Below are 15,204 nucleotides of genomic sequence, written 5' to 3' on the forward strand. Positions count from 1 at the left end.
TAGTGTTCTATCCTTCTTCCCTCCCAGTACAGTGTGACGCGTCTGATGCTGCTTTTCTTGGGATGCAGCCTTGGGTATGCCTACCATCATTCTGGAATCACAGTGATTTTGGCATGGCTTTGTCTCTTTTCCTGACTGTACCCAGCTGTTAATCTACACTAATTACTAGATGATACTATATAGTCATTTTTTGGTGTCCTTGGGGGATTGGTCCCAGGACCCCCCTGTTGGATATAAAAATTTATGGATGCTCTAGTCCTTCATAAAATGGCACAGTATTTGCATATACCTGTGCACATCCTCCTGTATACTTTGTCATTTCTAGATTACTTGTAGTACCTAATATGGTATAAATACTAGGTAAATAGTTATATATTTTTTATGTGTTTGTTTTATCATATTTATTTTAAGTGTTTTTCATCTCGAGTGGTTGAATCTGAGGGTGTGAGATCCTCAGATGTGGAGGGCCTGCATTTTTTTTCAGTGATGCTTTGGGGCATAAACTGCTCCACAGACTGATCTGATCAAATTTTAGCTTCTTTGAAGGGATAGTTTCTGAGATCAGTGTTTGAAATTTGTTCTGATCCACGGAGGAGTCCTCCTAGCTCTCTTTCCCTAGTTTTGGCAACCTACAATTTAGCACTTACCTCCAATGATTCTACCAATCTCCTCCTACCAAGTGCCTTTGAAAGCATCATGAACTCTTTTATACCTTGTTGCAAATGAAATTTCTTTGGGAAGAGATTCTGAGTTTTTTTCTCCTAAATTTTGGTACAATATATGTAATACACCATTTCAGCAATTTTAAGTGCATTAAGTTTTTTTTTTTGAGATGGAGTCTCGCTCTGTCGCCCAGGCTGGAGTTCAGTGGCCCAATCTTGGCTCACTGGAACGTCCGCTTCCCGGGTTCAAGTGATTCTCCTGTCTCAGCCTCCCCAAATATCTGGGATTACAGGTGCGTGCCACCATGCCCAGCTAATTTTTGTGTTTTTAGTAGAAATGGGGTTTCACCATGTTGGTCAGGCTGGTCTCGAACTTCTGACCTTGTGATCCACCCACCTCGGCTTTCCAAAGTGCTGGGATTACAAGCCTGAGCCATGACGCCCGGCCTATGCATTGCTTTTGTATGTATTTTAAAATTAGTAAGTTCTCCTCCTATGGTGTTTTTGTACGATGTGATTTATTTGTTAAAGAAACTGTCATCTTTGGCCGGGCGTGGTAGCTCACGCAGCACTTTGGGAGGCTGAGGTGAGTGGACCACAAGGTCAAGAGATCGAGACCATCCTGGCCAACATGGTGAAACCCTGTCTTTACTAAAAATACAAAAATTATCTGGGCATGGTGGTGCTCACCTGTAGTCCCAGCTACTTGGAGGCTGAGACAGGAGAATCGCTTGAACCCGGAAGGCGGAGGTTGCAGTGAGTCAAATTGTGCCACTGCACTCCAGCCTGGCGACAGAGTGAGACTCTGTCTCAGAAAATTAAAAAAAAAAAAAGAAAAACTGTCATTTTTTATGTTGCATTTACTACATTTTGGATTTAAACTGTGAGTAACCTCATGGTATCGTTAATATATTCTTCCATTTTAATGTTTCTCGTAAACTGGTAGTAGATCCGTAAGCTTGATTAGGTCTATCCTATCGTATTACATCAGAAGGTGTTTTTTCTTTCTTTTTTTTTTTTTTTTTAAGGGAAATTGTTTGAAAGTAGACAGAATGGTAAAGTGAACCCCTGAACACCTATCACCCAGCTTTAATAGTTATCAGCTCATACCATTCTTGTTTGATTTACAATCCCATTCATTTCTCCCTTCTGTATTATTATTATTTAGTTATTTATTTTTTGAGACAGGGTTTTGCTCTGTCACCCATGCTGGAGTGCAGTGGCATGATCACAGCTCACTGCAGTCTTGACCTCTTGGGCTCAAGTGATCCTCCCACCTCTCCCTACCAAGTAGCGGGGACCACAAACTTGTGCCACCACACCTGGCTAATTTTTCATTTTTTATAGAAATGGGGTCTTGCTTTGTTGCCCAGACTGATCTCAAACTCCTGCACTCAAGTAATCCTCCTGCCTCAGCCTCCCAAAGTCCTGGGATTACAAGCATGAGCTACCACATTCAGCATGTAAATTTCTTTATATTAATTTGACTGACATTTTAAGTCACACTTGAATTTCATATTTGGCAACTATTGAAAGCATAGAGTCCTGGATATTAGTGTTTTGTTAAACCTGATCTATCTAACCATAAATATACTTAGGTCTAAAATGTGCTTTTGGCCTTTTTGTTTATTGCGATTCAGTATTTGTTACTCTATTAAATAGTAAAATACTTGGTTTGAGATACTAATGAAAAGATTAAAAGTGAAGCATAACTTGAAGGGATACAAAAAGAAACAAGAATTTAGACTTTAATGGATTTCAGAGAATACTGCTTCGATATGCTAACATTCTTCTTGGGTGTCCAACCATGTCATAGATCAGTGGAAATCAGTGGTTTCTGCACTCTGTACTGTTTTTATATGATAATACTTTCCTGGTTGAATGATACGTTCTGTTGAGTAAACTCCATGGTCAAACAATTACTTTTTATTAGTCAAAGATGTAACCACATCATCACTAAAAAGAACAATGTGACTTATTTAAAGGGGATTATGTTTTAAGTCTTTTACATAGCTTTGTAGGGAGGCCATATGAATTTAAGGACAGTTTGTGGCATTTGTTCAAGGTTTTGTAACTTGGCATCTCAGCAACCACCAGGATACCAGATCATCCTAAGTAAGATTTAGGCATTTTTGCCTTCATGTACAGACTATAAGTAACCACCCGCTACCCCCACCAAAGCCATAAATTCAAATGATGTTTGAAAAAGTACATAATTTCTGTTAGGTGAGGTAGTTTATTCCTTGTGATATAGTTTCAAAGAGGCAGCATAACCTAGAAATGAAAAACTTAGACACGGAATCAGATATACCTGGTTTAAATACCAGCTCTACTGCTCATGAACTGGATGATTTTGGTCAAGATATTTGATTGGTAAGACTCAGTTTCCTCACCTGTAAAGTAGAGGTGATAGAGTAGACATGTTCCATGTGAGGTACTTAGTATGGTGTCTTTTTTTGTAGTGAGATCTGTGAAAGATAAATTATTAGTCGTATTCCTTAGACTTCAGGAGTTTATCTCTGTGCCATGTTTGAGGCAAACAGTTACAGAATTAGAACGTTAGAAATGAAAGGAATCCTAGATATCATTTGATTCAAGTCATTGTTTTCTGGATGAGAGAAGAAAGTAAGGAAAGTGACAGAGTTGGAGACCAAGCTGGGACTGGCCTTCAGAATGTTAAGAGTACTCTTCTAGGAATGGACCAGTCATATTACTAGACTTTTTGGACCTGAATTGTGCTTTTCCTTGAATGTTTTGAATTTTGGTTTGAGTGTTATGATTATTTTATTAAAACGAGATTCCAGTCCTATTGTCATGACTAATGTTTATGAGAAATGTAACATTTCACTTTAATGATGTTTTTAAATTATTCTAAGGGGCCTAATCTTTTTCAGTGGAATAAGCTTTAGGTTGTATTATATTCTGTAATTCACTTAAAAATAGAGTTCGTCTTTACTTGACAGCCGAATTTTGTGTACTGCATCTTTTCTGAGGGAGAGAGTTGGCAAGGAAAGGCACTTGTTATAACAATCCACACATATAGACACATATTATTTAGAAATGAAAGTGCTTTGAATGATTTAGCTTATTTTCAGTTTTTTTTTTTTTTTTTTTTTTTTTCTTGTGGTTGTAATCAATATGTGACTTGTTTTCTTGTTTGGTTTTTTTTTTTTTTTTTTTTTTTTGGGAGACAGAGTCTTGCTCTGTCACCCAGGCTGGAGTGCAATGGGGCAGTCGCGGCTCACTGCAACCTCCTTCTCCCAGGTTCAAGTGATTCTTCTGCCTCAGCCTCCCTAGTAGCTGGGAGACTACAGGCGCATGCCACCACACCCAGCTAATTTTTTAATTTTAGTAAAGATGGGGTTTCACTGTGTTAGCCAGGATGGTCTTGAACTCCCGACCTCGTGATCTGCCCACCTTGGCCTCCCAAAGTACTGGGATTACAGGCGTGAGCCACCTTGTCCAGCCCATACGACCTGTTTTTCTTTTATAGATGGGGGAGAAATATGGGAAGTGGCTTGGTGTCAGTCATCTGTGTTGGTTAAATCAAAAATATAATCTGTATTTTGTTTCTGAGTAGCTCTTTATAACAGTGATTGGCTACTTTGGGAGTAAAGATTATTATTTAGAGACGAGGTCTTGCTTTGTTACCCAGGCTAGACTGCAGTGGAATGATCATAGCCCACTGTAGCCTCAAACTCCTGGACTCTGGTGTTCCTGCCTCAGCCTCTTGAGTAGCTAGGACTAGAGGTGCGTGCCAGCATGCCTGGCTATGATTATTATTAATTTACATTTAACATTAGTTTTTTTCTTCCAGTAGACTATTTTACTTTATTTGATTTTGATAAAGTTTGATTATTTCTCGTTTCCTTCCTTCTATGACCCCTACCCATTCTGGGTCTCCAGGCAAGCAGTGCACAGGTAGAACAGCCATCCTTAGGTAGCCTTTAGACTTAATATTAGGTGAGCTCCTCCCACAGATAGCCTCTCCTTTATTTGAATGGAATTATATTTTAAGTTTGGAAATATTTTTCAGCTTATTTAGCTTGTTGAATTTAATAAAAATAATATTTAATCTTTTCAGAGGTCGAAACAGTAACAAAGGACTGCCTCAGTCTACGGTGAGTAACTTTAATGTTACTTATTGGGGAAAATTAGTAGCTAAAACATGATCTCTAACCACAGACCAAATGCCAAGGCAAAAAATTTCCTTCTCTTGAATTTTATCATAGGTAACTTGACTGTTTAAGTATATTATTATTAGCCTACATATGTTTTTTTTTAATGATTCTATGCATAAAATGTAAAATTATTTGTTGAATTAGTCCATTCTCACAGTGCTAATAAAGATATAGCCAAGACTGGGTAACATAAAGGAAAGAGGTTTAATTGACTCATGCTCTGCATTGCTGGGGAGGCCTCAGGAAGCTTACAATCATGGTGGAAGGGGAAGCAAACACATCCTTCTTCACAGAGCGGGAAGAGAGAGAAGTGCTGAGCAAAGCAGGGAAAGCCCCTTATAAAACCATCAGATCTCCTGAGAACTCACTCACTATCATGAGAGCAGCATAGGGGATACTGCTCCCATGATTCAGTTATCTCCACCTGGTCCTGCCCTTGACACATGAGAATTATTACAATTCAAGATAAGATTTGGGTAGGGACACAGAACCAAACCATATCATTTGTAAATAGTGTTTTTTTCATGCATAATAATAAGAACAAGTCATTTGTTTTTTTCTAAATGACTAAGTGTAAATCTAAGTGAAAAACCTCCAAGATACATATTATGAACACCAAGAGTGGAGTCTGCAGAGTTCTTTATGCTTTTTATTTTGAATTAATGTGCTTTTTTTCTGCTGCTTTCATTTTTCTCCTTTGGCTTTCTGGTCCTAAATTTTGGAATGTTATCAATGAAATTGAACTGGACCTAAAGGGCAGAAGGTATAAGTTCCACGTAATGGAAGAAATAAATGAGAAGCTATCACAAATTTTTGAGACGTTGCCTTTATTAGGCAGATTGTTTTACAAGAGTCAGGAAGATACACACGTATATAGTAGTAATATGGAATAGTGTGGTTGATCAGACTTAAGCACTGTCATTGATGCAGATACGCTGGGAGAACCTAGTCAGGGTTTTTCTGTGAAGGTATGACCTGGCTTCCAACCCCGTTTATTTATACTTTACCCTTCTTAGGGTATATTTCTGTGAGTTTTAACAAATGCATACGATCAGTGTAACTACCACCACAATCAAGATAATACAACAGTTTCATTGCCCACCAAAATCCCTCAAATCACTTTTTAGTGAATCCTCCTCTCTCTCCAACCATTGATTTGTCTTCCATCCTTATGGTTTGTGTCCTTCCTCCTTTATGGAAGTTGACTTTTGCTTTTTTATATCACGTTTAGTCAAAATATCATTAGTTGGTATGACTGATAACACTTGAAAACCTGACGTTCTGTTCCTTCTGTTCTTTACAGAAGCAAAATATTAAATAAACAAAATCTTCCTTTAATACACGAAAGATATCATAAACCTAACTGAACATTTTGCAACAAAATAAACATTAACTTTATATGCAAGTGTAAATACCAGGCTGAGTATCCCTAATCGGAAATGCTCTAGAATTTCACATTTTGAATTAGGGATGTTCAAGCACTAAGTATATACTACTTTCTAATAGTCTTTTTTTTTTTTTTTTAATATTCCAGATTTCTTTTGACGGAATCTATGCAAATATGAGGATGGTTCATATACTTACATCAGTTGTTGTAAGTTATTAGATTATTGGGGATAAACTGCCTTGGGGGTAGAATAAAGTAATTCCATGAAGTTAAAATATGGATAAATGATTGTCAAAGTAACATTGCTTAGATCATGTTTAGTCAGGATGATTTAGAGAAATAGGTTAGAACTCCCTTTATCCAGTCTAATATAATTCATTGTAAAAGTGCAGTTGATCCTCTGCATCTGTGGGTTCCATATTTATGGATTCAGCCAACCTTGGATCAAAATATTTGATAAAAGACCAGGCACAGTGACTCACGCTTGTAATCCCAGCACTTTGGGAGTTCAAGGTGGGCAGATCGCTTGAGCTCACGAGTTTAAGACCAGCCTGGGCAACATGGCAGAACTCTGTCTCTACAAAAAGTAAAAACACTAGCCGAGCTTGGTGGTGCGTGCCTGTAGTCCCTGTGACTTGGGAGGCTGACGTGGGAGGATTGTTTGAGCCTGGGAGGTGGAGGTTTCAGTGAGCTGAGATCATGCCCCTGCACTCAGCCTGAGCAACAGTGCCAGATTCCTTCTCAAAAAAAAAAAAAAAAAAAAAAAAAAAAAAAAATTTTTTTTTTTTTTTTTGAGAAAAAAGATGCAAGGTTGCATCTGAACCAAAGATGTACAGACTTTTTTCTTGTCATTATTCCCAAAACAATACAGTATGACAATTTATGTATCATTTATATTATATTAGATATTATAAGTAATTTAGGGATAAAGTATTTGGGAGAATGTGCTTAGTTATATGCAAATACTATTACATTTTATGTAAGTGACTTAAGTATAATGTAATTTGGTATCTGAAGGAGGTCCTGGAACCATTCCCCTACCAATAACAACAGACAACTGTATTCTTGTTAACCCTGCTGTGTGTGTAAAATAATATTAGTAGTTGATTGTCTTTTGTACATTATTTTGTCAAAATAGCTGGGGTCAGAAATGTTTGGCTTCAGTATTAAAATTCGTACTGCAAACTCTGAGTAGAGCCTCCTGAAGAATTTCGAGAGTTCCGTGTATTGTTAATGTTTTGAAATTTTTTTATTGTTTTGTTAGTGAATACCTAATATTGAAGGAAGCCTGATGAGGTATAAAAAGTAAAATGAAAACAATTATCCCTGGTGACCAGATAATATACTGTTTCTTTGAAAATTAATTATGTGTTTTAGGGCTCCAAATGTGAAGTACAAGTGAAAATGGAGGTATATATGAAGGAGTTTTAAAACCTACAGTCCGAAGGTAATTTTACTTTTTTTCTTTTTCTTACAAAGTAAAAGAACATTTTCATAGTCAGTGCTTTACCTAGTTTTTAAAGCCACTTTGAATGATTTTACTCCTCAGTTTCAAATACTGATTATTTTATAGGCTGGTTTGTGTAATCAGAAAGACTTCTTGATGTGTATGCTTATTAAAATATTTCAACCTTTTTTTTTTGAGACGGAGTCTCGCTCTGTCACCCAGGCTGGAGTGCAGTGGCCGGATCTCAGCTCACTGCAAGCTCCGCCTCCCGGGCTCACACCATTCTCCTGCCTCAGCCTCCCGAGTAGCTGGGACTACAGGCGCCTGCCACCTCGCCCGGCTAGTTGTTTGTAGTTTTAGTAGAGACGGGGTTTCACCGTGTTAGCCAGGATGATCTCGATCTCCTGACCTTGTGATCCGCCCGTCTCGGCCTCCCAAAGTGCTGGGATTACAGGCTTGAGCCACCGCGCCCGGCCTCAACCATTTTTAAGCATTGTGAACTAATAGAGGGATGTGGTGGTTTATTTTTTCCTCTTAAAAAATTATTATTAATGTACTTAAGACAAACCATAGCAACAAAAAACATTTAGATGTGAGGATTTTTTAAATGATGGAATGGATAATAGATCATATTCCTTGGAAAAAGGATATGATTATCAGGTTTTCTTGAGATTATTTTTGTCAAAGGCATATAAGAACTGGTACCTTGATGAGCTAAAGAATTCCTAACAAATGTTATTTTGTAAATGTTTTGAATACTTACTTGTGTTTTTCATTTTAGTGTGATTTGGTACTTGATGCCGCACATGAGAAAAGTACAGAATCCAGTTCGGGGCCAAAACGTGAAGAAATAATGGAGAGTATTTTGTTCAAATGTTCAGACTTTGTTGTGGTACAGTTTAAAGATATGGACTCCAGTTATGCAAAAAGAGGTGGGTTTTGATTTCCTAAATATGCCTCATGGTTTACTAAATTTATTCAAGCATAGACACAGTGCTGTTACAGACTTTTTTTAAAGAAATATCTGGGCCGGGTATGGTGGCTCATTCCTGTAATCTCAGCACTTAGGGTGGCTGAGGCAGGTGGATCACCTGTGGTCAGGAGTTCAAGACCAGCTTGGCCAATGTACTAAACATATAAAAATTAGCCGGGAGTGGTAGCGTGCACCTGTAGTCCTAGCTACTAGGGAGGCTGAGACAGAATTGCTTGAACCCAGGAGGCAGAGGTTGTAGTGAGCTGATATCACACCACTGCACTCCAGCCTGGGTGACAGAGTGAGACTCCGTTTCAAAAAAAAAAGAAAAAAGAAATATCTGCTTTCTAGAATAACCCAAGTAAGGCAATTTTTTAGAAAATGGGAATTTTAATGCATTTTGTTGGAAAACATTTAGAACTTTAGAGAAAACAGAGTTTTGTGATCTCTTAAAAAATTAGTTTGTAAAGCATTTTCTACAGTTTTGTGGTCAAGAACGCTACTGATTATATTCAACTGAAAAGTTCTTGTCCCATTTGTCCTACAATGCTTTCGTTTATAAGTGGGCATGTGGTAAATCTGGAAAGAAATCAAAGCATAGGGCTAAGGAAGAAAGGTAGAGAACGGCTGGTAGAAAACAGTTGTCTAATGAAAATGAAAAAGGGTGAAGAAGTAGAACATGTATATTAAAAAAATAGAGTATGAGGCAAGATTTTGAGAAATTAAAAGTGATTATGTGGTTATATTAAAATTTAGTCTCTTTTGAAAGTGTCCATTGACGAACAAAGTGGGAATTCCTGTTACTCATTTGCAAAGCATTATTGAGTGTTCAGTAACATGTTGCAAGGCACTTCTGGGCAATCCTGAACTTGGTTCTCAAATTCTTTTTTTTTTTTGAGACGGAGTCTTGCTCTGTCCCCGGGGTGGAGTGCAGTGGCGCGATCTCAGCTCACTGCAATCTCTGCCTCCCAGGTTCAGGCGATTCTTCTGCCTCAACCTCCTGAGTAGTTGGGACTACAGGCGTGTGCCACCACACCCAGCTAATTTTTGTATTTTTTGTAGAGACGGGGTTTCACCATGTTGGCCAGAATGATCTCGATCACTTGACCTGATCCGCCCGTCTCGGCCTTCCAAAGTGCTGGAATCACAGGCGTGATCCACTGCGCCCAGCCGGTTCTAAAATTCTTTTATTTATTTGTATATGCCAAATTCTGTAGTGAAATATGTAATTCTGTTGTAAATTGTAATTCAGTGCAATTTGATTTTCAGTATTCAAATCTATACCAAAAGCTGTTTTTATTGTTGGGCTGATTCTTCTACACTGTTACGTGGAAATAATAATATACCAGGATTCTTTCTCTTAGACTTAGGAGTCTTTCTCTTGGCTTGCTTTTTCAGAGGCTAATAGTACTGAGTATTCTTTAACTGTCTTGATATGCTGATGAAAGCACAGTGTTCTGTTTTTGAATCTTCTAAAATGTCCTCCTTGTCTTTGATTCACAACTCTTTGTCTTAAGAGGCCTTCAGCATCCCATACAAAGAACCAAGTCTTTTTTTAGCAGCTACCTTTGGAGTTGATTTCTGTTTATGCCTATGAGTACTAAATTATTTGTACTTCTACTATTGAAATATTCCACTGTTATAAATTCAAAAATTGATTTTGGAAGATAAAATTTTAGTTGAATTTAATACGTATCACTCTAGAAAGAGTATTGGCCACAACAAAAAAAAAAAGGTTCCCTACTCTGTTGGGTATCAGGTCATTTAATAGCCATTTACAGTATGCATTGTCTTTTGTTTTATGATGAATTGGTATTTCCCAAATGTGGAAGACTAAATATTACTTTGAGATGTTTGTGATGGTCCATTCCTTGCTCCTCTTCAAAATTAATGTCATTAAATTTTTATTACTTTATGTCTTCATTTCTCAGATAATTTTAGTTCATTATAGAAAGGCAAGAAAATATATATCAGAGTGACAACTTTGAAAATCTCACTATACTCATAAGGGGATGGGTATATTTTGCTATATATTATGAAATTAGTTTTCTTGATGAGTACATCTACTATTGGAGTAATTTCAGGTATCTTATTTCTTCTTTTCTTTTCTTTTCTTTTTTTTTTTTTGAGACGGAGTTTCGCTCTGTTGCCTAGGCTGGAGTGCAGTGGTCTGATCTCAGCTCACCACAACCTCCACCTCCCGGGTTCAAGCGATTCTCCTGCCTCAGCCTCCCAAGTAGCTGGTACTAGAGGTATGTGCCACCATGCCTGGCTAATTTTTGTATTTTTAATAGAGATGGGGTTTCACTGTGTTGGCCAGGCTGGTCTTGAACTCCTGACCTCGAGATCCGCCTGCCTTGGCCTCCCAAAGTGCTGGGATTACAGGTGTGAACCACCACGCCTGGCCAGGTATCTATTTCAAAACTTAGAGTGCTTTAGTGAATTATACAATTGTGTCCAGTGTATAGTATCCTGAAAATAGTATTAAGTCATGTGTTTAGGACTTTTCAGGTCTCTTAAACTAAGTTAAGACTATCCAGGCAGAAATTGCTCTCTTCTATAAAAGAAGAAAAGTATTAATTTGGAAGTACAATCAGTATGGAGAAATCTGTTTTAGAGTTATTAATTGGCATGATTTTCTCTCTCTTTTTGTTTTTTTCGAGATGGAATCTCATTCTGTTGCCCAGGCCGGAGTGCAGTGGTGCGATCTTGGCTCACTGCAACCTCTGCCTACTGCGTTTAAGCGATTCTCCTGCCTCAGCCTCCCGAATAGCTAGGGTTATAGGCACATGCCACCATGCCCTGCTAATTTTTGTGTGTGTGTGTGTGTGTGTGTGTTCTTAGTACAGACAGGGTTTTGCCATGTTGGCCAGGCTGCGTGGTTTCATTAATAACAAAATTAAGGCATTTAGTACTGCATCTGGATTTTTATTATTTTGTGTTAGAGACTTAACTCAGGTTACTCCCAAAGTAAAGGAATGTATGGTTTAATCAATGCTTCTTAATGCTGGGTTCACGTTTAGTCACACGGGGAGTTTTTAAAAATGTTTTCACTTCTAAAGATCCTGGTTTAATTATAATTAGCTAGGTGAGGCTCTGGGCAGTCAAGGGTGTGAGCTATGGGTTTCATGTGATGAGATCCCAGGAGTGGCTCTATTCTGTGGCCTTGAGAATTTGTGCTTTCTAGGCCAGGTGCGGTGGCTCACGCCTGTAATCTCACTTTGGGAGGCCAAGGTGGGCAGATCATTTGAGGTCAGGAGTTCGAGACTAGCCTGGCCAATGTGGTGAAACCCCATCTCTACTAAAAAATTAAAAAATTAGCCGGGCGTGATGGGACATGTCTATAATCCCACCTACTCAAGGGCAGGCTGTGGCAGAAGAATTGCTTGAACCTGGGAGGCAGAGATTGCGAGATCGCACCACTGCCCTCCAGCCCAGGCGACAGAATAAAAAAAGTAATTTGTGCTTTTTTTTTTCTTGCCTCACAGTCCCCTTTCTGTCTCAGAATCAGCAACTGCCTGAAATAGTCTCTGCTGTTATCATTTGGTAGTACTTTACTACATCTTGAATGGATAGATGGATTGAGTGTTTTTTATAATAGAGGTGGGTGAATGATTAGTTTCCTAAAAGTTAGGAATTGATTTCATTTCTGAGCTTTTATCTTATAATTCTCTTCTGTAATAGTGCTGTCAAATTCTTAAGGTTGATAATATTACTACAATTTGAGTGCATATTCTATGTACCAGACTCTGTGCTAACAGATTTGCCTACACTTGTTCACATAATCATCACAATTTGTTTCCGTGGCAGGTACAGCTATTATCCACATCATAGATAAGGAAACAGAGGCATATTTAGGAAACTTGCTAAAGTGAGGACACAAATCTAGCTTTTCCACTCTAACTCATGTTCTTAACATTATACTGCAGTGACATAAGTTATGTGGTTTGGTTTGTTGTTTATCTCAGTTGTCATAAGTCGAGTTAATGTTTGTTTGTTTGTTTGTTTTGAGACAGAGTCTTGCTCTGTTGCCTAGGGTGGGTACAGTGGCATGATCTTGGCCCACTGCCACCTCCGCCTCCCGGGTTCAAGCGATTATCTTGCTTCAGCCTCCTTAGTAGCTGGGATTACAGGCACACACCACCACACCTGGGTAATTTTTGTATTTTTAGTAGAGATGGGGTTTCACCATGTTGGCCAGATTTGTCTCAAACTCCTGACCTTAGGTGATCCGCCTGCCTGGGCCTCCCAAATTACTGGGATTATAGGCATGAACCACTGTGCCCAGCCAGTAAGTTGCATGGTTGTTAAAGGGTTTTTCCACAAATAAAACTAAAACTAAAAGTTAAAAAAAAAAAAAAAACACAAAAAATAAGATAGAGAGTATATTATTTTTTAAAATTTTGTGTGTGTGTGTGTGTGTGTGTGTGTGTGTTTTAAATCTTTGACTTTATTTTTGGGGAAACCTTTTTTTTCCTTTTCCTTGGGACGGAGTTTCTCTCTTGTTGCCCAGGCTGGAGTGCAATGATGCAGTCTTCGCTCACCGCAACCTCTGCCTTCTGAGTTCAAGTGATTCTCCTACTTCAACCTCCCAAGTAGCTGGGATTACAGGCATGTGCCACCATGCCCAGCTAATTTTATGTTTTTAGTAGAGACAGGGTTTCTCCATGTTGGTCAGGCTGGTCTTGAACTCCTGACTTCAGGTGATCCACCTGCCTAGGCCTCCCAAAGTGCTGGAATTACAAGTATGAGCCACCATGCCCGGCCAGGGAAACCTTTATTTTGAGACGGAGTATTGCTCTGTCGCCCAGGGTGGAGTGCAGTGGCATGATCTTGGCTCACTGAAACCTCTGCCTCCCAGGTTCAAGCGATTCTTCTGCCTAAGCCTCTGGAGTAGCTGGGATTACAGGCGCCTGCCACCATGCCCAGCTAATTTTTGTATTTTTAGTAGAGACGGGGTTTCACCATATTGGCCAGGCTGGTCTCAAACTCCTGACCTCGTGATCCGCCCACCTTGGCCTCCCAAAGTGCTGGGATTACAGGCATGAGCCACTGCACCCGGCTGCTGGGGAAACCTTTTTTTCTTTCTTTCCTTTTTTTTTTTTTTTTTTTTGAGACGGAGTCTCGCTCTGTCGCCCAGGCTGGAGTGCAGTGGCGCGATCTCGTCTCACTGCAAGCTCCGCCTCCCAGGTTCACGCCATTCTCCTGCCTCAGCCTCCCCAGTAGCTGGGACTACAGGTGCCCACCACCACGCCTGGCTAATTTTTTGTATTTTTAGTAGAGGCAGAGTTTCACCGTGTTAGCCAGGTTGGTCTCGATCTCCTGACCTCATGATCCGCCCGTCTCGGCCTCCCAAAGTGCTGGGATTACAGGCGTGAGCCACTGCTGGGGAAACCTTTTAACATGAGTAAGGTCAGGGTGACTTTTAAGTTCTTGATGTGAGCATCATTGATTTTAATAAAGTTTAAAAGTTATACTCATGCATATATGCAAATGAGTAAAAGGCTTAGAAATAGTGACTTCTTATGGTACGATGAATAAATTTCATTTGGTCTCTTGAATGTTATACATGTTCTAGTTGATTTACTGATAAACTGAAAGTAGCTTTACGTCTTATGAGCTGTGAGAGTCCCCTTGGCACATTCATAATTAGAGGAGACCATCAGATTATCATTGGAAAATCAGTTTGTATTTATCCTTTATTTGAATTCCAGTGCAGACATATCTGAGATTCTCTTCATTTTGCCAGAACTTCTTATCAGCCGCTTTTGGCTCTGTGTTCGTGTACCTTTGGAACTGTCCTGTTATCTCTGCTTATTTTTTACTTGATTTTCCATCCATTTCCAGTATTCCTTTCTCCTCTATTTTTTTTCCTTCACTTTCTTTCTGCTCTTCCTGTTGCGCCATTATTCATGTTTTTCTCTTTACTCCAACTCAACTATGGCTTTACTTCTGTTTCCTTATTCCATTGTTCCTCATACTTTTTCCTACTGCTTCATTTTCTTAGTAGTATTCTCAGCCTAGATGATAGGGGTCAGCAAATCTACCCATCAGTAAATAAATTTTATTGTAGCATAGCTATGCCCATGCATTTGTGCATTATCTATGGCTGTTTTCATGGCTGTAGCCGTAGAGTTGAGTAGTTGTAGCTGACTGTAGGGCTTGCAAAGCCAGAAAATTTGACTGTCTCTTTACAGAAAAGTTTGCCAGCCCTTGGCCTAAATCATGTTTTCCGCTGCATTTAGGGCTATTTACATGCTATACTGGCTTTGGTGAAGTAACACAGAACATGCTCTGTCCTTTAAACTTATAACTAATTGCATGCTTTGATTCTAATACTGTATGATATCCTGCGATTCCTTATTCATGACCATTCTAATTAGATTTAGTCTGAAGAATTACTTTTGCTTAACAGATTCTTTGTCACATTTAGTGAAAAATCATATAAGGAAAAGATTGGTTAATGGAAAAGATCTCCATCAACTGACCATTCCCTTCCTTATCTACAAATTTATCTTCCTCCTCTGTGCCATCTTTTTTTTTTTTTTTTTTTT

The 15,204-nt window shown here is 38.9% G+C and overlaps 1 protein-coding gene across 1 annotated transcript in view; it reads left to right on the forward strand.

The window, feature by feature from the left end:
- Positions 1-4,749: 4,749 nt before the first annotated feature.
- Positions 4,750-15,204, forward strand: part of ATXN2 (ataxin 2) — a 115,848-nt gene continuing 105,393 nt past the window's right edge. Inside the window, 6 exon segments of the mRNA XM_017847402.1 lie at positions 4,750-4,783; positions 6,378-6,437; positions 7,608-7,629; positions 7,632-7,652; positions 7,655-7,677; positions 8,459-8,609. Coding sequence (XP_017702891.1) covers positions 6,405-6,437; positions 7,608-7,629; positions 7,632-7,652; positions 7,655-7,677; positions 8,459-8,609 — 250 coding nt within the window. The 5' untranslated portion in view covers positions 4,750-4,783; positions 6,378-6,404.

Source organism: Rhinopithecus bieti, unplaced genomic scaffold (genome assembly GCF_001698545.2).
Source record: "Rhinopithecus bieti isolate Rb0 unplaced genomic scaffold, ASM169854v2 scaffold_947, whole genome shotgun sequence".
NCBI lineage: Eukaryota > Metazoa > Chordata > Mammalia > Primates > Cercopithecidae > Rhinopithecus > Rhinopithecus bieti.